Below are 27,745 nucleotides of genomic sequence, written 5' to 3'. Positions count from 1 at the left end.
GCCTTTGCATATATATTCCATAAGGAAATTGAATTTCAAAAAACGTATTTGTATTTATGTCTCTGGTTCTTATGGACTTCTTGAAGAGACATTTCCTACCCCAAAATTATAGACTTTCACCTAATGGTTCTATATTTTATAATCAAGAGATAGTTCATAATATGCGTGCTAAGTCGTTTCAGTTGTGTCCGACTGTTTGTGATCCTCTGGGCTATAGCTGGCCAGGGTCTTTGGAGTGGACTTTCACTTCCTCCTCCAGGTGATCTTCCTGACCCGGGGATGGAACCTGTGTCTCTTATGTCTTCTGCATTGGCAGGAACCACTAGCACCACCTGGGAAGCCCAGTTCATAATATAAGTGTATATAATTCAGTGGCTAGGGGTACAGTGGCTAAGAATGGTAGGGGTATCTGGCTCATTAGCGAAGCCTGGTTAGAGCACTTACCTTAGACATTGCTTTAGTTCTCCTCACTGTATGCTGAAATTATAGCTATTACGTTTTGCATATGTAGTGCTGCATTATGATTGTATATTACTACATTGACATTAATATTCTGATCAGGTGTTTTGTCTAAGAATAGAGCAGAAATATTTAACAATAGTCTATAAGCCTTTGGATAATTTTCTCTCAAAATTAAATGTTATTCTGATTACTGTTTGTTTTTCTGAAAATGTACGCTTTTCCAGGGGCATGACAGAAGGAGTTACGCTGTTAATCCTGGCGGTGCAGACTGGTCTGATAGAACTGCAAGTTGTTCACCGGGCATTCCTGCTCAGTATTATCCTTTTCATTGTTGTAGCTTCTATTCTTCAGTCTATGTTAGAGATTGCAGATCCTATTGTTTTGGCGCTGGGAGCATCTAGAGACAAGTAAGAAACTTCCTAAAAGACATTTTTGTTGTATTCTTTACATGAGTCCATTGCCTGAAGATTTAGATATTGTTTAGATACAGAAGATAATATGAATAATTGGAATTAGCTTATTAACAACTTTACATTTTTAGTTTTTATATGTGTTTGACTTTTCTGTTGTTTTTCCTTCAACATCACATTAAAGGCCAAGTAATTTACAAATCAGCTTTTCTTCTTCAGAGAAATGTAATACTTTTTTATATATATCCCGTTTTGAAATAAAGAATATAGAGCATAAAATTTAGTCCGGTAAATGTAACAAATAATATACAGTTTTATTCTGTGTAGTACTAAAGGAGAGGAAACATTGAGGAACTACAAACGAAGAAGAGAAAAATAAAGGTTGTTAAGCATTAATGAAATTTTTACAGTCTTACCTGATGGCTTGTTTGCAGCTAACTGAGGTTATAATGGGGATTCTTGACACCTTATGCAACCAACTGGATTCAAATTCATTCATCTCATGTTACAAATATTTTCTTAATGAATAAAAGCCAATTATGATTTGGCTCTTTAAGATACCATTTTGACTTATGGTAATTTATATAAGGACATGCTATAAGGAATTGTTTAAATTCAGTGCCACTATTTTTTTCCAGCATCCTTCTGTACATTCTGATTATTGATAATTGAAATACCTGATTTAATTGCTTCTTTGGTGGTACATTTATGAGTAAGGGAGCAGGTAGCCTTGGGGGAGATAGAATTTTGACAGAAGAGTTTAAAAACACTCCAAATTAGCATTTTAATTATGGTTAATCAGGTTTACCTTTCTATCCTCATATCCCATATCGTCAAACATTCTGAAAACTTTCTCAAGTGGTAAAATTGCTGAAATAGTCCATTTAATTTAAATAAACTCTAGGATATGTTTCAGATAATTTTAATCATTATAGTTATTTGAGATTTGGTTTTGAGGTTTAGAATTTCTCAATAGAAGCTTTTAAGATGTTGAATTCAATGGTGAACTCAGTTAAATAGTCATTTAAATTGTTTTGACCAAAGTTCAATTACTCTTTTGTCATCTCTGGCAGTATCCTTTAGTATTATTAACTGTGCTAGTTAGAAGACTAATACAATACTATAGAAAGTTTGGGAAAGAGGAAAAAAGATCATAATTTCAGTGCCATAAGGATCAGTAAATCCAGTTCTGGTTCTTTCCAGGGTGCTGAACTAGCATCGTTACTGGCTTCTTCCTCTGAGATCAAATGCGGAGGAAATTTAGAGGGAAAGGAGCAAGGCTGAGAAGCCCTGTGTGTGGGTGTGGAGTGGTAATTTTGGATGGGTGTCACTGTTACTCTTGCATGTAGCAGCATTATTAGTCTGAGGCAAGTGAGGCTCCTGGCTGTGAGAGGATGAGATGGGAATGAACAGTTGGGTTCTGTTCTTCTTTCCCACGACTTAAATGGCAGTACTTCTTTCTTTTTTTTTTTTAAACAAATGAAATGGAAAAGTTGTGAGAAAAATATAACTTACCAGAGCTGACTCAAGAATTGAAAAGCTTGGCTAGTTCTGTAACTGTTACAGAAATGGAAACAAAAGGTAAACATCCTGACCCAGGTGGCTTTATAGGCAAGGCAAGTGCTACCAGAAATCCAAGGAGCAGATATCCATGCTTTAAACAGAGACATCCAAATCATAGAAGGAACCTTCTGCCCAGCCCTTCCCCTTCTTTGAAGCCAATATAAATCCATATTGAAATCAAAACAGACAACTCGAGAAAGGTTAAGTTTATTTCACTCAAAATAGGAGATACTACGAAGTTTTTATAATAATTGACTCAGGTACAGACAACTTGATCGATGGAATGGAGCCCCCAAGCAAGTCCATATATGTATGGACCTTTGGTGCATGACAGAGGGGCATGTCAAATGATTGGGGCAGGTGGTCATGTAATGTAGCTAGAAAAAAATGATTTCTATTTGGAAAAGGATGGAATTGGATTCCTATCTCATAGCCATAAACAAAAGAATCAGCTCCAAAATTGTAGAGGCTTAAATGTCAAAATAAAAAATTAAATCTGCATAGAGTAGTATATTTTAGACCTTCAAAGAGGAAAAAAATTTGTTACACTGATGGAGCTGGTTGTGAAAAGACAGACTAAAATGACTATGATTATGAAAGAAAAGTGGTAAATCTAATTGTTAAAATTAATAACATTTTGTAAACCTAAAGGTAACTTAAATTAGACATGATAGTTACAAACTGGGAGAAGATATTTATAGTATTCACACTTGCCCAAGAATTAGTATCTAGAATATATAAACAGCTCAGATCAGTGAGTGAAGTGGCTAAAATACACCATCAGGCTTTTAGTGAAAGAGCAAACAGTGAATATGAAGAGAGGTTCAATGTCTTTAGTGGTCAAAAAATGTGAATCAAGATTTCTCAGAGTTACTGTTTTGAACCCATGGAAGTGGGTTCAATGGAAGTGGCAATGAATAAATAATAGAACGGAAAAAAGAAAGGGAGAGTGACTTGCCGGTGGTCCAGTGTTTAAGACCCTGCGCTGCCAATGCACGAAGCGTGGGTTCAATCCCTGGTCAGGGAACTAGATCCCATGTGCTGCAACTAAGACACAGAGCAGCCAAATACATAAAAAAGCTTTGTTAAAAAATTGAAAAGAAGAGGGAGGAGAGAGAGAGAAGAATGTCAGCTGATACCTAAGCTAGAAGAAAACGTAGGTCCCAGGATATGCTAGATTTCTGGTGGGAATGTAAATCAGTGTAATCACTTTGGAAAACTAGCATTTTCTCCTATGTACATACTCGGGACATTCTTGCACATGTTCAGGAGGGAGATGTAGAAGAATGTTCATAGCACAGTTTCACAACAGCAGAAACCTGGAAGCAAATCATACACTAATCAGACAGGAAAGGGGGTGAATCCATGTGATAATAGCCACAGTGGAATATTAAAAGCATTAGTGCCACATTAAACATTATGAATGATTCATAGCAGTATATAAGTGAATCAAGAAAGATGACAATATATAATGTCATTTTTATGTTAGAAACAGAATTTTAAAAGACACTCTTTAGGGATACATGTGGATGAAGCAGCACATGTGAAGGAAGCAATCAAGTGAGTGAAGAGCACAGGGTTCATGAAATGGTTTCATTGGGTGAAGGGAGGCAGGTCCTAGAATAGTCCAGCTGCCTCATGCTTAGAGTAGGTTATGGCCCAGGCCCTCTCTTTTTTATGGAGAGATGGGTTCATGAATGCTTGTTACAGTTTCAGTTCAGTTGCTTAGTTGTGTCCGACTTTTTGCGACCCCATGGACTGCAGCATGCCAGGCTTCCCTGTCCATCACCAACTCCCAGAGCTTGCTAAAACTCATGTCCGTTGAGTCAGTAATGCCATCTAACCATCTCATCCTCTGTCGTCCCCTTCTCCTCCTGCCCTCAATCTTTCCCAGAATCAGGGTCTTTTCCAGTGAGTCAGTTCTTCACATCAGGTGGCTGAAGTATTAGAGTTTCAGCTTCAGCATCAGTCCTTCAGGTATAAATACCTAAGGTGTAAATACTTAGGATATAAATGCCTTTTAAAGTTTAGGTATTTAAAATTGCTGATTGGATTATTATTAATAACTAATGAAAAGTGGGACTTGCACAGACCAATAAAGATAGTGCATTCTGAATCGAAGATTATGATTAATTCAGTTAACTGCAACTGGGGATTAAAAAAGGGAAATGAAGAATGTCCTAATTCTGAAGAACAATTAAAAGGTAATACTGAAACACTGCTTGTCTCTGTTACAAAGGAGGTAATTATTAGGGGGACATCCTCACGTGATTTTGGCATTGGTTTGAGGTAATTTCCAGTGTTTAACTTAAAAAGGTGCCTCAGGTAGTTTTAGCTATAGATATAATTGTTACTTTTATCTGTTAATTTGATTACAGTTTTTATCATGGAATTTTACAACTGTAGTCTTGTATTCAAATTATATAGCAAATTTTTAAATGATCAACATTTAAATGAAATGGATTGAGGTGAATTTAAAAAATTATTTTTCACTGTGTAGGTACTTAAGCTGTTAATGTAACAAATTTCCAGTATTACTTTATGGTATACTTTTTATTTTTGTTTTTAAATTAGATTTTTGTTTAATTTTAACTGAAATAAGGATATATATGTATATAATGTTTGTGTGTATCTAAAACAGAAATTAGACATAGGTTAAAACTGTTGGCATAGTTTTGTATTTACTTTTCTATGTACATGTATAAATATATGTAAATATATACCTACATTGCTTCCCTGGTGGCTCAGACGGTAAAGCATCTGCCTGCAATGCGGGAGACCAGGGTTCTATCCCTGGGTTGGGAAGATCCCCTGGAGAAGGAAATGGCAACCCACTCCAGTACTGTTGCCTGGAAAATCCCATGGATGGAGAAGCCTGGTAGGCTACAGCCCATGGGGTCGCAAAGAGTTGAACACAACTGAGCAAGCTCACATCATATACCTACATGATGTAAGTGGATCATAGCTAACTTGATTTTGAAAAATACTCTTAAAGTTTTCAGGCAAATTGCCCTATATAGCTGTTGTTACAGTAGCTATTGTTACAATAATTCCTTTCTGCTTTTTTTTTTTTTTTTAATAAAAGTTTGGAATCTTAAAGCAGAGCTACAGTGGCAGTTTAAGTTTGTCCCTTAACGTCTCATAAGAAAAATGTTTGACAGGAAAAGCTTTAAAACACTTTCCAAAGTACCTAGCTTTAATTTTTACCACAATGATAATTTACTTTCTTCTCATTAGAATTGCTGATTGTGGACAGTCACACACACTCCAGCGTTTACCTTTGTGTGGTTTCTTTTCCTCCCCCGCCCAATGTTATAATAAAGGTAGGGAGGAGGATTTATGCTGCTTCTCTGTCTCCCTTGCAATAGTCTGAATGGATTTGAGAACATATCACAGAAAGTGAAAGTGAAGTCGCTCAGTCGTGTCCGACTCTTTGCGGCCCTGTGGACTGTAGCCTATCAGGCTCCTCTGTCCATGGGATTCTCCAGGCAAGAATACTGGAGTGGGTTGCCATTTCCTTCTCCAGGGGATCTTCCCAACCCAGGGATAGAACCTGGGTCTCCCGCATTGCAGGCAAGATGCTTTAACCTCTGAGCCACCAGGGAAGCCCATATCACAGATGCTGATATTTAAGTAAAACAGCATAATTTTGTTGTAGCCATGAACTTTAAATGATTTTGGTTGAAATTCACGTTTTCTTATAATGTTTTTAAATAATCTGGGTTTGTTTTATAGGAAATCATTAAATGGTTTAAGTCTCAGTGTTCAGTTTACATAGATTATAATTGAGTTTTGTTTTTAAGAGAGGGGACAGCTGTCTGGGGCTCATGCTGATTTCTAGATTTGTGATCCTTATGTTACACAATTACTCCAACTTTGGCTTTTATTTGCCCAGTAAATGGAATTACCTAGCATCTTTTTAAATCCCTTGTTGGAATAATAAGTCATTCCATCATCAGATGGCTTATAAATTGAATATATTGGGTTGGCCAGAAAGTTTATGTTCAGATTTTTCCATAATGGCATGGAAAAACTGGGCTGAACTTTTTGGCCAACCCAATATAAAGTAAGCACTAAATTTGTAGGAGGTGAAAATCATACCTTTCTTTTCTTTTTTTTTTTTTTTTTGCATAAATAGAGTTTTCAAAGTTCTGCTTAAGGCAGTTGTTGTGGGAGGGTTGTGTCATTTTTCTTTTAGAAATTGATATACAATCTGTATTAAATTTGGAATATATTTAAGGAATTATCTATTAGAATATTACAGTGTATGAAGATGTAAACAAAAGAAAAGATTATGTTCCTTTTTTTGTGGTAACCAGGGGGGCTCCTGCTGTGTATTCCACTATTGATAGTAAGGAGGGTTCAAATGGAACCAAAAGCTGGAATCTAAGGAATCTCTTGATATGTTGTGTGTGTTAAAAGCATAACATTATATGTGTAACTATTCTTGTGTGTAATAGTTATGGTTAGCTTTATGTCCTGCTTACATCATAGTGCTTTGCACTTGAGTGGATAGATGGGTGGTAAGAAAAGTTAGTAATAGACGGAAAGTAATTTGAAAAATTTCAAGCAGAAATAATTTTCAAGTTTTATTTGGCCTTACTTCAAACATGCCTTTATGCTCAGGAGCTGGAGTTATCATATTTTTCAAGCAGTTTAAATTTGGACAGTAAGACTTTTTTTTTATATATGTGTGTACATATATAAAAATATGTTTACTTAAATAATATAAAATAAAAATATAAAGGTATTTAGATGTATATGATATATAAAATATATATTATATATAAATATATTTGGAAAGAAACAGTGCTTCAGTTCATTGTATGATTGTTTGGTACAGGTGTTAAGAATTTTTAGAGGGTAGGTAATTCCTGGGGGAAAATTACATTACCTGTATAAATACATTTGTTCAGCTTGAACTAGTTGAAAGGGTTTAGAAAACAAGACGGAATGGAGACATTTCTGGTGGGATGTTTAAGACTGCTTGTGTTTTTCTGGGAAGACAATTAGCCATCGTTGCTTATAGTAAAGGACAGATGATGAGTTTGAGCCAAAAAATTGGGAGTGGAGGCCCTCAGATGCAAGGCTAGGAAGTTTAGAGACAGTATTGATGTATTATGCTAGTTGAGCTTTAGGACGATTAATCTTTTCAGGAATAGGGGCCGGAAGGGAGGATGATCCGCTAGTAGGTCTTAGATTTCCATGGTTCCTAGTTTTTCCTCATCCTCAGCACACATGAGGGGTAATATGTCTGCTCATCGAGAGGCATTCCTTTCAGTAACACTGCACTTACGGTCACACAGATGGCCGCAGAGATTTTCATCAAGGGTGTTGCAGGTGAGGAGAGAATGTCATGACTTAACAAAGCAAATTACTGTCAAACTTGTTAAGGTTTAGTGCTGTGAAAGCCTGAAGTTGCTAGGAGTGAGAATGAGACTGAAAGCAAACTATTGAGGGGAAAAAAAAAGAATTGGTAATACTTGGCAATTGACTGAGTGCCCCAGGTTAAGGGAAAAGAAATCAGTCATGTCCTTTGAAGTATGACGCCTTGGACATGACTTGCCCTGAAATCTAGCCCTGTGGCTGGCATGGAGAAAGGTGTGTGGTAAAGTGTTGTGAAATTGAAGCATGGGCACAAGACCTGTGGGTTGTCCTGCCAGGTGACAGACACGTTAAAAGAATACTTTTCTTTCCTTAGGAGTTTATGGAAACACTTCCGTGCGGTGAGCCTTTGTTTATTTTTACTGGTATTCCCTGCTTATATGGCTTATATGATTTGCCAGTTTTTCCACATGGATTTTTGGCTTCTTATCATTATTTCTAGCAGCATTCTCACCTCTCTTCAGGTAAGTCCATGATTAATGAACTTTGTATAATAAATATCTTTCTTATTTTTCCCTCTAGAAAAGGAATTACATACTTTTTCAAGATTAACAATTATAAGTGGCCTTTTTAGGTGATTCCTTCCCATGCTCTTTACTGGAGGTTATTGAAGTACTAGGCCAATCTGTGTCACTGTAATGACATAGACATTATGTCACATGACATAATGTCATGAAAACATTAAAAAGATAAGTGACTATAAAATATTAGAAGAATTTAGTGCTTGTTTGGAACACACTTTTAAGTAAATGCCCATTTGAAAATATCCATTATTTCATAATGTATATAAATGTATGATATCTGTGTATGTGTTACACAGATATGATATACACAGACATGTACTTTACACATACATATACACACAAACTATTACCATGGAATGGATAAGCTTATTGTAACTTGCAGGTGGAACTTGATTGCCTAATCAGTAACAAATAAGAATGCAGCACTGATGATACAGATTTATTCATTGTTCCTTGTAGAAGTAAAGGTTCTTTGAAAGTTGAGGAACAGGCATGAATAACAGAATTAGGAAAATTCAGATAGAATTTTGAGGGCTTGGGGAGCAGGGGAAAGGATGTCAGAGAAGAATGATTACTAATTAGAATCATCTTTAGGAAAGTTAACTCAGGGTCCTTTTCAGTATCAAAGATCTGCATTACTGAGATCACCCACATTTTAATTACACCACTGTCTCTTCTGCACATTAAATCTAACATCCTAAAGATATTACTAATATGTTATTGTTTAAAGTCTGTGAAAAACTTTTTGTAGTGATTATATATGCATACCTTTTTTTTTTTTTTCAGGTTCTGGGAACACTTTTTATTTATGTCTTATTTATGGTCGAGGAATTCAGAAAAGAGCCAGTAGAAAACATGGACGATGTCATCTACTATGTGAATGGCACTTACCGCCTGCTGGAGTTTCTCGTGGCCCTATGCGTGGTGGCCTATGGCGTCTCAGAGACCATCTTTGGAGAATGGACAGTGATGGGCTCAATGATCATCTTCATCCATTCCTACTATAATGTGTGGCTTCGGGCCCAGCTGGGGTGGAAGAGCTTCCTGCTCCGCAGGGACGCTGTGAATAAGATTAAATCATTACCCATTGCTACGAAGGAGCAGCTGGAGAAGCACAACGATATTTGTGCCATCTGTTATCAGGTAACTCTTGCAGTAAGAAGCCATTTGGGTGGGCCACACCATGGACCCTGTGGGACTTTAACCACATTATCCAAATTTCCTGGGTGAAAAATAGTGGGCCTCAGAAATTATTAAAGACCTGATAAAATATTTCCAGTTTATTTCTAAAGTAAGTTTTAAATTTAGTCCCTCAAGTTCTAATGTACTGTTATTTTCAACATTATTGCTCACCCATAAATAAAGGAAAAACAGGTCAGGTGTATTTTATATTTACTCCTGAATATATATAAATATATATAGTATCTACACACTCACATATACATATGTACTATCAAATATATACTATCAATCAGGAGTCAGCAACTTCTGAAAAGTGGTGTGCCAAGATTCTGACTCTTTCCCTTCTGGTATTTCCAGGGTGGGGAATAAATGTTCATTCATACAGTTAGTGTAGGTGGAGAGAGCAGTGCTTCTCTGTAGTTGAGGGGTGTCTGAGATGAGTGCAGGCTCTGTGTGGAATCACAGAGGGGGCAGGAGATACAGTAGAGGCAGCCAGTCGGCGTACATTACAGGTGGCCTCCCTGACATCTTTGGCACAAGAAGCCTCCATAGAGGCTGGACTGTCTTCTATCAAGAATTGAAAGATAGTATTTAAATCAGCTTGGAGACAACAACAATAACATACAACAGGCCTAGACTTGAGTCGGCAGGCACCTGTGCAGGAGGGTGACGGCAGCTTCTCAAGTTAAACTGTATGTAGGAAATATGGGCAGAAATCCTGGGTGACAACACAAGCTGTTCCTTTGTAGTCACTCTTAAAAAAGAGTGTAGGCTGATGGAAGGAAACTATAGATAGTATCAGGGGCTTCCCTCATGGCTCAGATGGTGAATAATCCACCTGCAATGCAAGGGACCTAGGCTTGATCCCTAGGTTGAGAAGATGGAATGGTGGCCCACTCCAGTATTCTTGCCTGGAGAATCCCATGGACAGAAGAGCCTGCTGGGCTACAGTAAATGGGGTCGCAAAGAGTTGGACACGATTGAGCGACTAACAGTGTCAGTGAGTGTACAGGGGAGGGACTTGCTCCAAGCTGCTTTATAGTGTAGATGTTATGTGCTTGTGTGTTAAGACTGTCAGGAAGAGGAATTTTTCCCAATAGTAAAATTCAGCTGTCACTTTTTGATTGTTACCAGAGCATACTTGGGGTACTAGCAGAATATTTTCCAGGTTGGTTTTGCATTTGAGGGGATTGAGGAGCAGTGTAGATTCCCCCCCATATTAAGTGGCCATTGTCTTCGTTCTGGCTCCTTTGTGCTCAGTAGCCTTGTAGGACGCAGGACGAACCATGGCAGAGACAGATTTGGGGCACACTGGCTTCAGCAGCCGATGTCTAAGTATACTGTCTCTGGGACTCGAGAGTCCTCTTTTTGTGTTTCCCGTTGTCACATCACTTTTTTGAGGTGCCTGGACTACCTGCTGACACCACATAGAAAACAAAAGTCGAATCGCTTACCTTCCCAGCTGGCTGCTCTTCCTTGGATGGCTTTCTGCTTAAAAGTCCACTCCCAGGTGTTACTGGTTCTTGGCAAGGAATTTCTGCGATAGCCTCAACTCCATATTTTGGGACTTTAGACAAAATTAATGGTCAGTTCACCAAATGTGTGTCATTATAATTTAAACTTCATATCCTCAGCCTTCCCTCCCCAGATATATCTTACACAGGGACTATTAGTGCAAAGTATACCACTGCTTATTCCAGTGGTTATTGAACTTAAATGTGCATTAAGGTCCCACGGGTGGCCTGCTGTACCTGTGGATTTGTGAATGCCATCTTCAGCTAGCCAGATCAGAAGGTCTGTGATGGCCCCAGAATGTGCATGGTTAGCAAGCCCCCCGGTGGTTCTCATGCATGCCGAGAAACACTGGCTTGTGTTGTGAAAACTGGGATGTACCTCGTCCCTGACGAAGTTGCCGCTTCCTTGCCAATACCCTGGTGTTATGTGACTGATTTTGTCTCTTTGCCAATAATCTCATCATGGAATAATCTTTTGAGCTGTGTAGAAGCGAAAAATGGAGAAAGTTCCATGTTCATCAGATTTCCCAAAGTTCTAATTATACTCATGGAGACCCAGTAATCATACTGCTACAGTTTTATACCTTGGTGTTCACACAAAGACAGAACCCAGTTACATAGGTCGTTTCTTCCTCATGTTTGGTTTTTACTTCCTTTTAGAAATTGCTTAGCCAGTGGTTCTTGTATTGTTTGTATAAAGGGGTCTCTGTTGGCAAGAGGGTTATTATAAACATACACAGTGAGCTTTATTGTAAGATCTGTGTTACAGATTTTCTATGGAGAATTTGTAGGAAAGAAAAGTTGGAACTAGAGCGCATGTGTAGCGGCAAAGATTTTAGACAATAGACGTTCATGAGGTATCTCTTCCCTCACCTTTTAGGACATGAAATCTGCCGTGATCACACCGTGCAGTCACTTCTTCCACGCAGGCTGCCTCAAAAAGTGGCTGTACGTCCAGGAGACTTGCCCGCTCTGCCACAGCCAGCTCAAGAACGCCTCACAGCTGCCTGGCTTAGGCGCCGAGCCGGCCCCGCAGCCTCCCGCTGGAGCCGAGCAGCACGTGCTCCAGGGAGGCGCTGAAGCCCCGGACCAGGAGCCGCCTCGGGGGCCTGGGGCACAAGAAGGTTCTAGAGATAAGGACGAGGGTGTTGCCAGAAAATCAGATAGCCAGGAAGGGACTTGTGAGCCCAAGGAAAATCCTCCTGGTGCAAAATGTGAAGCTCTTCCTGTTGAGGTCTGCCTAGAAGAGAAGCAGCAAGAGTAGCACTTCACTCTCCAGAGATGAAGTTAACTCACAGTAGAATCCGTGCTCAGATTTGAAGAGCGAATGTATGAGGTGATTAGGCAGGAAACTTGACATTCCAAGGATCTAATCCAGGAAGTGCTCTCAGTGGAGACCACCTGCTTTCATCCCCTTGACACTGGGGGAGAAAGTTTGCAGTGTATGCTAATCAAAATGTATATATCCTATGCTGGTGTTTGGTAGAGGTTTGCCAGAAGATTCAACCTCAGGAACTTCAGAAACAGCCCCTGATTTGTAAGGGATAAATGAGATTTGAGCATCTGAAAGGGGCTGGAGGAAGGAGGATGACAAGCATGAGGATGGCACAGGAGGCAGCAGGCAGAGGTGGAACTGATCCTTCACTCTCTACGGAACAGGACCGTTCTTGTTACAGAGGATGAGTGGTGACCAGCCCTTTTTTCCCGCCCCCTTTCCCCTCAGTTAATTGGAACTCAGTCAGGTGATTATCTGTACAGCACTGAAATGAAATCAAAGATGTAAAAGCATTGATTGTATTCAAAGATTGAAGCACGCTCATACTTCGTATGTGCTTTGGGGGAGGGGGTGGGTGGGCACGTGGGCCTTGCGGGTGCATTCATGTAATCCGAGACTCTTGAACTTTATGATGGAGTCTTCAATATTTTGATGTATATGAAACTTTTGTTAATACACTGTATACTGTGTTGGCTGTGTGAAGTAAACTAAAACTCTAATGAACACTTTGGAGTCCACGTTAATGTAGGAGACCAAAGTGGGAAGGGCTTTAGGGCACTGAGAAAGGCCCTGAGTGTACTTTCCAATCCTGTGTAATGTTTAATTCTTGGCAACTGAATCAAAGCAGTGTTAAATTATGGCAATATTTGCACTTTGGGAATGAGTACATAACGTATGATCACACTCTGCAAATGCCACTTTTAAATCTGTTAATAGACTTTGCACCTTTTCTTTGACAAGGATGTGTCATATTTAAATTTTTACATTCATCATGGCTACAGGTAGAACTAGGGAGGGGGGAATGTAATTTTTTATGGGAATTTTGATATGAAAAGAAACTAGTCATTTATTTATACAATAGGCTTGGCTCAAAAAGTGTTTTTCAACTTGGTATTCCTAATGTGGGATGTGACTTTATTTTATTTTTAGTAGCAGATTTGGATGTAGACTGACATAGCTGAATGTCTTAATAAATTTAAATTTGAAGATAACAGTGTTTTATTCCTGTGGTGATTTTTATTGTAAAGTGTCTTGCTGAAATTCTTTTCTTAGGAGGTTTTGCTTATCCAACTGGGCTTCTGATATCTTGATCCCTGTCAGAAAATGCCTGGCAGATGGCAAAACTTTTTGACTGAAAAGGATCAGTTCTTTGCAATCTTCACTGCTGACTGGATGAGTTACAAGCAGGAATCAAGACAGGTGGGAGAAACATCAACAACCTCAGATATTCGGATGATTCCACTCTCATGGCAGAAAGTGAAGAGGAACTAAAGAGCCTCTTGATGAGAGTGAAGGAGTAGAGTGAAAGCTGGCTTAAGACTAAATATTAAAAAAACTAAGATCCTGGCATCCACCTCCATCTTGCATGGCAAGTAGAAGGGGAAAAGAAGGAGGTAGTGATAGTATTTCCTCTTCTTGGGCACCAAAGTCACTTCGGATGGTTACTGCAGCCATGAAATCAGAAGTCGATTGCTTCTTGGCAGGAAAGCAATGACAACCCTAGACTGTTGAAAAACAGAGACATTACTCTGCTGACAAAGATCTGTATAGTCAAGGCTACAGTCTTCCCACTGGTCATGTATGGTTGTGAGAACTGGACTGTAAAGAAGGCAGAAAGCCAAAGAATTGATGCCTTCAAACTGTGGTGCTGGAGAAGACTCCTGAAGTCCTTGGACAGCAAGGAGATCAAACAAATCGATCTTCAGTTCAGTCGCTCAGTTGTGTCCGACTCTGTGACTCCATGGATTGCAGCACGCCAGGCTTCCCTGTCCGTCACCAACTCCTGGAGCTTGCTCAAACTCATGTCCATCGAGTCGGTGATGCTATCCAACCATCTCATCCTCTGTCACCCACTTCTCCTGCCTTCAATCTTTCCCAGCATCAGGGTCTTATCCAATGAGTCAGTTCTTTGCATCAGGTGGCCAAAGTATTGGAGCTTCAGCATCAGTCCTTCCAATGAATATTCAGGACTGATTTCCTTTAGGATTGATTGGTTTGATCTCCTTGCAGTCCAAGGGCCTCTCAAGAGTCTTCTCTAACACCACAATTCAAAAGCATCCTTTCTTCCGTGCTCAGCTTTCTTTATAGTTCAATTCTCACATCCATATATGACTACTGGAAAAACCATAGCTTTGACTTGACAGACCTTTGTTGGCAAAGTAATGTCTGCTTTTTAAAATGTTGTCTAGGTTGGTCATAGCTTTTCTTCCAAGGAGCAAGTATCTTAATTTCATGGCTGCAGTCACCAGCTGCAGTGATTTTGGAGCCCCCCAAAAATAAAATCTCCCAAATCAATCTTAAGGGAGATTTTGGTCATCTGATTCGAACAGATGACTCATTGGAAAAGTCCCTGATGCTGGGAAAGATTGAGGGCAGGAGAAGAGGGCGTCAGAGGATGAGATGGCTGGATGGGCATCACCGATGCAATGAACATGAACTTGGGCAAACTCTAGGAGATGGTGAGGGAAAGGGAGGCCTGGCATGTTGCAGTCCATGGGGTTGCAAAGAGACAAGACTGGGCAACTGAACACCACCACCACCACCAGTGGTAGCAAATCTAGCTCTGCATCAGAAATATCTAGGAAGCTTTTTTTTTTTTTTTTTTTAAATCTATGGAGCTTTTAAAAACATTCTGAACCCTACTTCCCAGGTGGCACTAGTGATAAAGAAGCTGCCTGTCAGTGTAGGAGATGCCAGAGACAAGGGTTTGATCCCTGGGTTGGGAATATTCCCTGGAAGAGGACATGACAACCCACTCCAGTATTCTTGCCTGGGGAACCCCATGGACAGAGGAGTCTGGTGGGCTAAGGTCCATAGGGTTGCAGATTCAGACATGACTGAAGTGACTTAGCATGCATCCACAAACTCCACTTCAGGCTTACTGAGTCAACAACCTTTGGGGTACCCGAGAACATGCATTTCATAGCTTCCTTCGTAATTCTATCCAACTAGCCCAACACAAGCATGGTTTTACATTTAGAAAGAAAGTGGCTAGACCAGAAGGAATTTCTGTCCAGGTGTAGCTGGAAGTTTCTCACTGTCCTGGCGATCCTGGTGAGGCAGAAAACAGAGCAGATGGCTCCCTCTGGTGGTGTAGTGAGGCTGTTGAATGTAGAGGCGATCTCGAATTTAAACCGATTTAAACATTCAAATCGGTTTAAACCGATTTAAATCGAATTAAACCGGTTCAGACGTTAAGCTTCCTGGTGCCTTGTTTGAAGGAATAAGAATGCATATGTAAGTAAAATTATTTATGGCACAGTGAACGGCCATCCTTTGGCATCAAAGAATGCTCTCCTGTAGACAAAGTTCTCAGATGTCTTCATGAAAATGGGGACTTCTTTGTCATCAGTTTCACAATACATTACACTTTTTAACCTCCTAACAGCACAGAGACCCCAGCTCTACTTACCAAGTCACATGAGCCACTCAGTTCAGCAGCCTGGTGGACAAATAACACAAATAACAATACCAACAAATAATAACAGCAAATATCAGTGCGTATCCTTTGGTCTCAGTTAGGAGAGCAAGACTACGTTGCAGTAACCCCTCAGGACATCAGTGCTTCAGAGCAAAGGTTTCGGACAAACACCGCGGCAGTGTGTGGTAGTGCAGAGGTGAGGCTGCCGTGTCTGCGCTCGGTATCTAGGCTGAAGGAACCAGCACTGTCGCGAACCTGCCTGATGGTGACGGCAAAGCAGGAGGCTCTGGAAGGCTGTCCGTGCTCCTCCCGGCAGTGGACCCAGGTCTTATCTGCTTACCACCCCATGGCCACGGCTGTGGTCCCATCCACACAAGAGACTGTGGAAGTTCAGTCTTCCTCCTGGGCCTGGAAAGAGAAGGCATCAGTTGTGTCCACGACTGCCACACCTTGGTTGAAGCAACACTTAATTTCTTGTTTACACATTATGTAAACTTTGGGAATACACCTGTGAATGGTTCAAAGTATACCCATTGAGAACCTCTCTGACTTAATTTTTTCCTTGTTCTAATATGTTGGGACAGTGGCACTGTGTGATGCCATCTGTATTTCAAATTTCTATTTTCCAGTCATTTTTAAAATGTGTCTTCAGCACACAGCCAGACATTTGACTTAGGAAGAAGATATATAGTTTAACCACCTAGATTATCCTACTGAGGAGAAAACCAGAAAATTAGATTCAATTTCCCTTCTATGATCCTTGATCAAATTAAGTGAGAAAATGGATCTTGTCTGCTTGATTGCCATTGTTTTTTAGACAATGCATATGTCTTTCCACTCATCTGTTTTCTCTTAATAATGTTATCACCTTATGAACTTTGACATCAAAATTAGTAGTACACAACTGAAACTGTCATTCTAGTTAGCAACATATATTTCCACTTTGTGTTGCTTTTCACTTTCTTCATGTACAACCGTTGCCCTAATGATCTAAATCATGCTATTTGCACAGTGCGTCTCTAGAGGTCTGGTTTTCCAACTGAACATGGGGGTCCCTGAAATTACTCATTAAGTCTTCTGTGTTTTCTCTTAAGAACATGCCCTGTTTTCATGAGCCTTTTACGTTGGAAACACTGCTTTCCCAGAAGGTTTTGACATATGTCAAATTGTGAATAGAAACGGTTAATGGAGAAGGAAAAAATTTTCAGTTTCCAGGTTTAATTGGGAGAGCTTTTTTCTTTGCCTGTGGTAAAGGGACAAGAACCTTACAGAGATTTAAGTATTACTACAGAGATTTAAGTATTACTAAATCATGGGCCGGGCTAGGGAGGTGGGGGGTGGGGTGTTAAAGAAAAAGTTTTATATTCTAGTTGCTTCTTCTCTGGCTTTCATAAAAATAGAATTTTTCCAGTTTTAGACTCCTGGCAAGTTGAAAACAAGAATTAATTATAAGGTTTTGATTTTTTTTTAAATGCTGCATGATTAAAAAAAAAACCCTGTTTCCTCATTTTTTCAACACTATTTGGAAAGTAAAGAATTTAAAAAGAACAAAAATCACCCATAATCTCACTTTTGGAATTAGTCTCTTCAAAGTTGCCTTTACATTCAGTGATAGCAAAACTAGGGGCATTGACAAACACTGCCTATCCAAGAGTCTCTTTCACTTCTCTTTTTGAAGTCCACTGCCTATCATTCAAGTTTCTGAAATTAAAATACATTCCAAACAATTTTGTAATTTATCAGTTAAGGCACACCTGTTTCTCCCACCTCTGAAGTAGAGAACACCCCCTTTAAAAATAGGCTTGTATTTGTAGGTAGTACTTACTTAGAAAATAATAAAAAATACTAAGAGCAGTTTATAGAACTAGTGACTGTGGCCACTCAGAGAACTTTCTTTCCTTCAGTGGACTGGGCATTTGATTGCAGTATGGTTGAGAGTAAAAGGTAGGATGTTTCCAGTGAAGACAACAACCCTGCTGTTAACCACACTCCTGGTGTCTTGTTTCTCTTCCCTGTTCTTACTGACACCAAATTTTGTGTTCCTCTCCTAATCTATTTTTTATAAATGTTGGCTCATTGACCCTTAATTTTTTTTCTAAATAGATATAATCAACTCCTTGCATTGCTATTGTGTTATATATTCTAAGGTAAGAGAATGGCCTCTGACTTGAGGAAATAATCAACTCCTTGAATGTAGATGAAATTCTGAGTCAGTTCTAGATGGAATATTCTATTATTTTCCAAGTGACAACTTGCCAAACTGAAGTCATCTCTCCAGTTGGCATTAAACCTACTAATTTCCCTTGATGATCCTTTATCTGCCCTCCTGAATTCAGGGAAGTAGGCAACAGAAGTGAGGAGAGGAGCCTAGAGTAAAGACAGACGCTCTGGACTTTAATTTTTACTCCATTTCAAGTTGTGTGATCATTGGCCAGTCTTTGATTTTTTCTGGTTTTCAACCTCATCTGAAAGAACCATCATTCTGCTCTTAAAATTTTGCCCATCTGTATTTTTAATCTTTACCACTGATGGAGTGGTGAGCTTCATGTAAATTTTTTTTTAATGCAATGTGCCAAATATTAAACTTTAAGGTTTGGTTGACCACTGTATTCTCAGTGCCTGGCACAGGGCTAGAGCCTCACCACACCTGAGTCAACAAAGGAACTTAGTATGCAGCACCTGTATAAGCCCTGTAGCTAAAAAATGGCAGAGAATTCTGCTCTAGAGGCAGAGTGCATTACATTATGTGTCTGCTAGAAGTAATTTCTGCCAGATAATAATTTTTGATTAACTGAATTCTAGTTCTAGAACTCAGAACTTGTAAGACAGAACTTCAGATATTCAGGTGAAATCTCTGTTGTTGTTGGGCCACAATGGTGCATTTTTTGATGATGTTTTAAGAAAGCATTTGAATTATTTGCCAATCATTTAAAAATGATAAGACTATACATACAAACTCAATTTCTAGCTTCTTTTGGAAAATCAGAAGAATTGGCCACCTGGGGTTACACATTCCCACCTGGCGGCAGTTGTCAGAAGTTGAGGTGGGTCAAGTGGGCTTTCTAATCCACCCCAGATACTCTCTCCACCACTACCTGCTCTAGAAAATTAGATTGTAATAATCAAAACCCTCTGTTCACATGAGAGATGCTGTGATGAGTGGGCAAGTTTGGCTTCTTCTTTAAGAAAACCACACAGTGCAAATATTCTGCATTGGTCAAAGAATTGGGATAAATCTGGAGTTCATTTGTGACAGTGTAGAATCTACATTTTCATTTTCCTTTAATTACATTAGTCAATAAGAAAAGTGTTTCACTGGAATGTATTTTGAGTTTGGATCTACACCTGAATTTTGCATTGTTGGTACCACCAAATTTTTATAGTGTCTCTCCATTTTTGTCAGGCATTAGAAGCAGGTGGAAAGCTTATGAAAAATGTAAATGCCTGAGCCCATCCCATACCTTCTGATTGGGTAGGTTTGGGATGGAGTCTGAGTAGTTACCTTTTTACAAATTTTACAGATAATTCTGATCCCATTGGAAGATGAGAACTGTTGATCTGGAGCAAATACTCCTGCTCTTTTGGTGAGTGTGTGGGGGTGGGGTGGGGGAGGGGGTCCCTTGCTTTTGGAACCACTGCTTTTACAGAAGATTCTTAGAGAAGAAATAGACATGAAGACGTTTGTCTCTGAGGAACACGTGCGGTTAAGGCGCGCAGCTATATAACAGCCTACAGGGCTTCTGCAGTGAAGCAATAAAGTCTGGTGGGCAAGTCAGCACAGGTGCACGCGTGAGAGCTAGGCTACCGACCACTTTGGTTGACTAACCACCCAGAAATGTCTGGAACTATTTATATTTAAGGTAAAACATCATCAGTTTCTTTCTCACAAGCATACAGAATTAAAGAACCATAGAATTTTTGGAGGTAAACCAACCTTCAGAGATTTCGATCATTTGTCCTATTTTATAAGAGAGAAAACTAACCAACCTGTCTAAGCCCACGCAGTTGATGGCAAAGCTGGAAATAGTGTTTGGATCTCTTGAATTCCAGTCTGGGGCTCTCTCTATTATACCTGCTCACCTCAAAACAATATACAAATATCCATATCTGTTATGGTGCATTCATAAGAGTTGTTTCATTACATTTGAAGGGATTATATGTAAACTTTGATGAAAAGATGAAAGAGTGAGAACTTCAGGGGTCTGATAAAATTTAAAACAATCAATGTGACATCACAATTTTGGTGAATTGTTTTAAAAGGGAAAAGAATGAATAAAAGTTGGGGTGCAGGATAAATCTTTTTTAAATTAAGAACTGCATTTTAAAGACTTTTAAAGTTTATTTCTGGCTGCTCTGTGACTTTGTGCAGGCTTTCTCTAGTTGCCACAAGCAGGGGTTACTCTCTAGTTGCAGTGTGCGGGCTTCTCACTGCAGTGGTTTCTCTTGTAGAGTACGGGCTCTAGGGCATGTGGGCTTAGTAGCTGTAACTCCCAGGATCTAGAGTGTAGCTTCAGTATCTATGGCACATGGGCTTAGCTGCCCAGAGGCATGTGGGACCAGGGATCGACCAGGATTGAACCCATGTCCCCTGTACTGGCAGGCAGATTCTTAACCACTGGACCACCAGGGAAGTCCCAGAATAAATCTTAATACATGGCAAGCCACAGTTCGTCAAGACATGAAAGTTGGAAGCTGCTGGCTATAAAATGTCCTTGTACCAGTTATTTGGAAAATGCTGTCCATGTAGTTAGAACCACAAATCATGCAGACCCTGTGATCACACTGCTTATAAGAACAAATGGGAAATATTTGAGACTGGGAGTCAAGTCTGGGTTTATATTTGAAATAAAACTGCTTCCTTCCCAAGATAAGTATTATATCGCTCAGAGAGACAACACATGAAGGATAGATAGGTGTAAATGTTATAAATTCCTGTCTTCTCTCTAGTTGTTTAATAAATCTTTTCCAAAGCCTTCCCTAAATTACCCTGAAATGCCTCCCTAAATGAAGCACAGTGTTTTATGTTTGTAAAAACCAAATGTTTTGCGCTTCTCAAATATAAGTGAGGGGAAGGAAGCCACTTAACTGAGCTACTTTGTATCATAAGAACATTTAAAACTTTCAATCTGCATCTCATACTACAGCCAGCCTTTACCGGGTAGGCTCTTAGAGGTTTAGGTTTTGTCATTTCTTTCTCATTTAAGGAAAAAAAAAAGCAAATAATAGCTCAAAGAGATGATATATAAGAAACGCATTTGTGTCTGGGTGGGAAGCAACAGCCAAAGGACACTTGGTTATTTGGCAAGAAGATATTTGTATATAAAAAGACAGAAAGCAGTGTTATTTGGGGATTACCCAGTGGTTCACACAGATAGTAAAGTTAAGAGTCCTTTTACTGAAATTTGGAACAGACACTTCCTGGGCCACAAAGTTTGAAAACACAAGATAGCATTTTGCTTTGTTAGATGCACACATTTTACATTATACTCTGAAGACAGAGGTGGGGGGTGTTCAGGGGGCTCAGGTGCTGCTTGATGTCTTTAGAATCCAATGTGGAGGCACAATTGATAAAACGCCATGGACATCACAGGAGGTGGACTTTGACAGTCCCCTGCTAACCAGGCCCAGCATGGTGGGAAGGGGATCTGTGTGTGCACAGTCACTTCACTGAACCACCCAATCCTTTTAGTGGCTACTGCCCTGTAATTGTTTATGTAAATTTATTTTTAATTGCAGGATAAGCCTTTATATGCTGTGTTGGTTTCTGCTGCACAACAATGTGAGGCAGCTCCAAGTATACACACACCCCTGCCCTCTGAGCCTCCCTCCCGCTGTCCTCCTATCCCACCCCTCTGGGGCAGCACAGAGCACCACGTTGGGCTCCCTGGGTTATACACAGCGTCCCGCCTACCTTGGATTTAAAGAGACTTAGGTAGGTTCTGAGAATCAGGGAACTGAATCCCCTCTCTTTCCCCTTAAGCTTTGTCACCCAAGTCCTTATGAATACCTGCTTTCTATTTAACTGAGCTCCTGGTCCATGTTTTCTAAACATCTCACACGTTTATCCCTAAGCAGCACTACATCCTTTTTTCTCATAGTCTCCAAATAAATAATGGCTAACTCTTGCCCTCTGTAAGATTCCCTTTTAATCCCTTTACATGAAACAAACTCCTTAACTCCTTACACCCATCTGTTGAGATAGGTACTATCATCCCCATTTTCCAGATGATGAAACTGAGGCACAGAGAAGTCCAGGTATCTGCTCAGAGTTCAAAGTGCAGGCAGCTGGCTTCAGAATCTGCGTAACTATTACACTATGGTGCATGCCTGTACACAGACACATGCTTTTAGAATTTTTTATTCTTATCCTTAAAATCAGTGGAGGTGATAAGGAAGACATCTCAAGGCTTACTTCCTGGACGCTTCTCTGTGTTGGGGGCTTTGGAGGTTTCGTTTGTTCAGAAGCTTACAGATGCTCTCCATCAAATACCACCTGTGTTCTTTGTTATGGACAACTGATATTTTCTCAGTTCTGTGTAAAGTGCTGTAGAAACACAGAACCAAATATTATACCATCTTACCACACAGCTAGTAAGTTCTAGAACTGCAGTTCTAACCCATGGCTGTTTAGTTACAAAGACCAAAATTAATTTTTTATTTTTATACAATGTTCACATCAACTTCCCCCCCAAACCCAGTAAGTCACTTGCTATGATTGTGTCCTCACCAGTATTCATTTTCTGTTCCTTTTAAGATGGGGATATTTATATTTCAGAGCAATTTTTTTCATAGCCAACTTCTTCTATTCCAAATTAAGAGTAATCACAGCTGGCTGGTTGGATAAAGTCTGCATAAAAATCTTTTTTTACATGATGATATTAAGTGTATGAGCTTTTATAAAATATGTGTGTTTTTGAGGGATTCTTCAGACATCTGGAGAATTTAAACTAGTAATTTATAATAGATTTCCTTGACTGGCAAGATAATTCCCTAATGGAAAAAGCAGGCGTTTATCTCAAACTGTAAGCAGCAGTGGAAAGAACACCGAGACTTGGAAATTTTCAAACCTGTAGTGCAAATTTGTGTTTACTTTGCTCTCTTTTTTTGTTCATTTATTAATAAACAAGACATGAAAATTCTTTAAGGGCTTCCCTGGTGGCTCAGTGGTAAAAAAAATCCACCTGCCAATGCAGGAGACATGGGTTTGATCCCTGGGTGGGGAAGATCCCACCTGCTAAGAGGTGACTGAGCCCATGCGCCATCACTACTGAGCCTTTGCCCTAGACCCCAGAAACCGCAGCTGCTGGCATCCACCCATGGAAATTACCGAAGCCTGCATGCCCACGTACAGTATCTCCACAACAAGAGAAGCCACCTCAATGAGAAGCCTGCGTATTGCAACAAAGTTCCTGCTTGCCACAACTAGAGAAAAAGCCTGAGCAGCATTGAGGACCCAAGCATAGCCAAAAACAAATAAGCAATTTAAAAAACTTCCTTAAAACCTTATTTTACCCTTTTTATCATGACTATTTTGACAAAAATTTTATACTTACAGAAAAGTTGCTAGAATAGTACAAAGAATCTCTGTGTACCCTTCAATGAGATTCACCAATTGTTCACACTTTGCCACATTTGTTTATCATTTTCTATTTCAATGCACTTGTAATATTATGATTTGTTGAATCACTTAAAAATAAGCTGCAGATATAATGCTGACTTAGCCCTAAATATTTTAAAGTATATTTCCTAAGACAAGGATGTTTTCTCACATAATCACAGTAAAATGATCAAGATAGATTTTAACACACTTATAGTATCATTATTTAATCTATACTAAGTGATTTATAAGATTATTCAAATTTGATCAATTATCCCCAAATGTCTTTTATAGCTGAACTGCATCTGGAACTGGACTTTGCATTGACCCATCATAGCTCTTCAGTTTCCTTAATTTACAGCAGTTTCTCATACTTTTTTGACTTTCATGACGTTTGTATTTTTGAAGAGAAATAAATAACAATAGCAATAGATTATGTATAGTAAACACTACGCTTTATAATAGAGACATGAATATATAATCTACAACATATCTAACATATATAATATGTATACCATTCATACAATACATGTGCTTCTCAGGTGGCACTAGCAGTAAAGAACCTGCCTGACAATGCAGGAGACATGAGAGACACGGGTTTGATCCCCGGGTCAGGAAGATCCCCTGGAGGAGGGCATGGCAACCCACTCCAGTATTCTTGCCTGGAGAATCCCATGGACAGAGAAGCCTGGCAGGCTACAGACCATAGTTTTGCAAAGAGTCAGGCATGACTACAGTGACTTAGCACATATAATGCATACATGAATGCACTCATGAATTCTTTCATAATCTATAATCTATTGGGAATAGGTCTTCACATAAGAGGCAACAATACAGGCAAAATCCCAGAGGCAAGAGAAAGCATAGTTAGTTGATAACCTAATGAAATTGTTTGTGTTTGCACTGTCCAATATGGTAGCCATATTGGATATCTATACATATAACCTATGGTATAAATGATAGATGATGTAAGAACTCATGAGTCCATACTAAGAAATAAATATAAACAAAAATAAATAAGCAAATAGGAAAATAACTTCTTTCAGTAAAATAATAACTAAAACAAATGTAAGAAAGAATAACAGAATTATGAAATTACCATTTTGCAACCCTTATGAGTAGTAACAGATTCAGGCAAGAATCACCAATGAATACTAAAACTAGTGGATTATAGTTTGATAAGGAAAAAGACATTTATATAGCCTCAAAATATCACTTCAAAACTCATTTATTAATTAGAAAGGGACAGACAGTAACTTTCCAGTGGGTAAACCAAGTCGTCAAAGTTAATATTCACCAATGATGGAACAAACCATCTTCATGTGCCTCTCGGTATGATGCATTAAGGAAGGCACAACTTTATGTATGCGGTATTCCCGTTAAAAATTAATTCTACTTATGAGAAAGCAGACAAATCCCAAAGGAGGAATATTCTACAAAACAACATTTGCTTTTTAATGACAAGCTTGCTTAAACCGAGAATTGCATGGAAAGTTGCATTATCAGTGAGCACCACTAGATGTCACTGTGGTTCTTCAAGTTGCACAAGTTTTATCCATCTTAATAAAGAATATATCCTTTGTCGCCTGCTTCAGTATTCTGACATCCTTGAGGACTAGATACATTTAGCCAGTTCCAACACATATAGCTTTGGAGAGGCCTACAAGTTAAATAACAGTATAGCACTGGAGGAGGAGGTAGCAAGCTTAGATTAAAGATCGTCTTTGCTGTTACAGGCTGTACTGTCCATTTTCTGGCTACTCCTGCCCTGCCTTTGGGGCTTTTACAAGGAGAGGGGATTCACATTGTCTGCTCTTAGCCTCTTCTAGCTCTGACAGTCTATGATTTTACATTGATATTTTCTTAACTAAAATCACTTCAGTGCCTGTTACAAGGTTTTTGCCTAACCCACACAGGACCCACACTGGTTTTCTTTTCTTCACCTTGTACTCTCATCTGTCTGATGTTTGTCTTTAAGTTGACTCTGTTTGTATAAATGTAAGTAAAGGAAAAAAATTACAGGCCAATCACAAATGGAAACCAGTTCACTTGCCATAAATAGAGGGTAACCACAAAAATAAATACACTAAAAATAACATAGTGTAATTAAATTTGAGCTGGATGCTGTCATCAACCAAAGGCTCAGAGTCTGTGGCCTGTTCTGTTTTTCCTCTTCAAAGGAAGGTTTGAAGGTGTTAAAGATGAATACAGACTGCCCAGAGATGTTCCTCATGATATAAGTGAAAAAATAGACTTAGAAGACCTTTCTCTCTGCACAGTTTAGTATTATTTAATTCTGTATCCACAAAACCAACCACAAAGCTTCACATATATAAAATCAGTTCCATACTCTCATAAGCTTTCTAAGTCATATTATTTTCTCTATTCCTCCTTTCTTCCTCTTCTTTCCTAATTCTTGTTTCTTCAATATTTCTAATAGATCAGAAAGTATCATTTGAAATCACACATTATTAATTGTTTTCTTCAGTCCATATTTAAGCTCTCATTTTATTTTGATATCCCTTTCAGTTTAGTATTGGTTTAGCTTCGCTTTCGTGTTTATTTAAATTTGCTTTTATATTCAGTCTTCTTCCATTTAAAACACTCATTCCCCTTTTAACATAGGAGATGATATATACCCTTCTGCTGTCAATGTCGAAGCAATTATATGCCACCAAATGGCTTGTGATTTGGCATCTTCTCCTGATAAAGGCTTATGATAGATAGGATGTGGCAGAGGTCAGGAATTCTGCTGAGTACAACCTGAGGGTATGCTTCAAATTGCTTGAGCTTTATCCAAATCCCCTAGGACACAATCAGAAAACTGGTCCCCTTCAATTTTGGTGTGGAGCTTTTTTTTCTTCATTCTTCACAGAGATTCAGAGTGAAGATGTCTTAGGCTGAGCCACATAATTGCACCCCTTACTCCCTAACGTTAGTGTAGCCGTTCCTGCTTTGTATAATCTGTTATAATTACTGATTTTTCTGGCCACAATTAGCATAGGGGTTTTTTGTAGGAGCAGAGACAATTTCTTAGCTACCGAATGTTACTAAATAATTTAAAAGGGGGAAGACAAAGAACTTCTATCAGATGTGTTTTATTTTCTTAAACCTGTGTCGCCATTAAGGAAAACCATGACAAGGTAAAGAAATCAGGAGATTCAAAAAGATCAACACACCAGTTATTTGCCACAGTATAAAACTTATTTCTTTTTCTCATTCTCTTTTCTTGGTGAGATGGATTTAATTTGCCATTAGAAACCCCAAATCTGAGAATTCAGTTTCCATGTTCACCAAAGCAGAATGCTTTTTCTCTTGTATGAAACACTGTTCCTATCTGTTAAAAAAAAAAAAAAAACAAAACTAGATAGAGATCTTTTCAGAAGAAATTTTCATAAAAGGTTGATTTTGAATCAATAGAAACTTTTTTCTCTACCAAATTCTGTAAAACTATATTCTTACCCACCCCAATTCAGAGTGTGAAACCCCTGTTTTTCTCTTTTTTCAGTATTCATCACTGTAACTCTGCTGAGATTCAAACCCAGGTGAGCAGATATTAAAGAGTTCACGAGATATGCAAAGCATGATTTCTTCTGGTGAGAGACCTACTTGAGACTTGCTAAGGAATTATTCAGGTTTCCTCTAACCTCATTTGTTTCTGATACTGATGAACGCTTGTGATTCCATTATCCTCTTGATGTTTACAGATTCCTGCCCCCAGCTCCCTCCTCCAACATTCACTCAATTGTTTTATTCTGTGTTGACATCAGTCTTAATGGATGATGGTAATCTGGCAGAATCTCCTTCCAAGGTTTTGAAGATCGCTAGTAAGTGTACTTTGAGCCCATTTCTGGAACTATATCCCCAGTGTGTCCTTAAAGCTACAAATTATACTTTGGTTCACTGTTTTAAAGTGTCTAGAGCCAGCATGTCTGTTTGAGATACTGAGCCAAGTATTGTCTTCCCAGCACATCTATAACTATTGATTCCTATGAGAGAGGCCTAATTATATTTGTGCTTATCTTTGGACCACAGCATCGAAAGAGGCTTTAAAGATCTATTTATCCCATCTGGTGCCCAGGTCCTCTCCCTATCAGCCTTCTGTAGCTGGAGGAGTAGACACCAGTTTTGGGCAAGTTACACCAAAAAGGGTGTTTACTGTGTTAATCAAGGGCGGCTCAGAAACCATACT

The 27,745-nt window shown here is 39.1% G+C and overlaps 1 protein-coding gene across 5 annotated transcripts in view; it reads left to right on the top strand.

Moving 5' to 3' along the window:
- The window catches only part of RNF145 (ring finger protein 145), a 60,997-nt gene extending 47,470 nt beyond the window's left edge, over nucleotides 1-13,527 (top strand). For all 5 annotated transcript variants that reach the window (XM_065919016.1, XM_065919013.1, XM_065919012.1 and 2 more), the window contains 4 exons: nucleotides 687-869; nucleotides 8,137-8,284; nucleotides 9,131-9,487; nucleotides 11,921-13,527. In XM_065919016.1, coding sequence (XP_065775088.1) covers nucleotides 687-869; nucleotides 8,137-8,284; nucleotides 9,131-9,487; nucleotides 11,921-12,304 — 1,072 coding nt within the window. In that variant the 3' untranslated portion in view covers nucleotides 12,305-13,527. The remainder of the gene's footprint in view (nucleotides 1-686; nucleotides 870-8,136; nucleotides 8,285-9,130; nucleotides 9,488-11,920) is intronic.
- Nucleotides 13,528-27,745: the final 14,218 nt, after the last annotated feature.

This window comes from Muntiacus reevesi, chromosome 1 (genome assembly GCF_963930625.1).
Source record: "Muntiacus reevesi chromosome 1, mMunRee1.1, whole genome shotgun sequence".
Taxonomy (NCBI): Eukaryota; Metazoa; Chordata; class Mammalia; order Artiodactyla; family Cervidae; genus Muntiacus; species Muntiacus reevesi.
The sequence above is the reverse complement of the archived record's forward strand: the minus strand, read 5'-3'. Positions and strand labels throughout refer to the sequence as shown.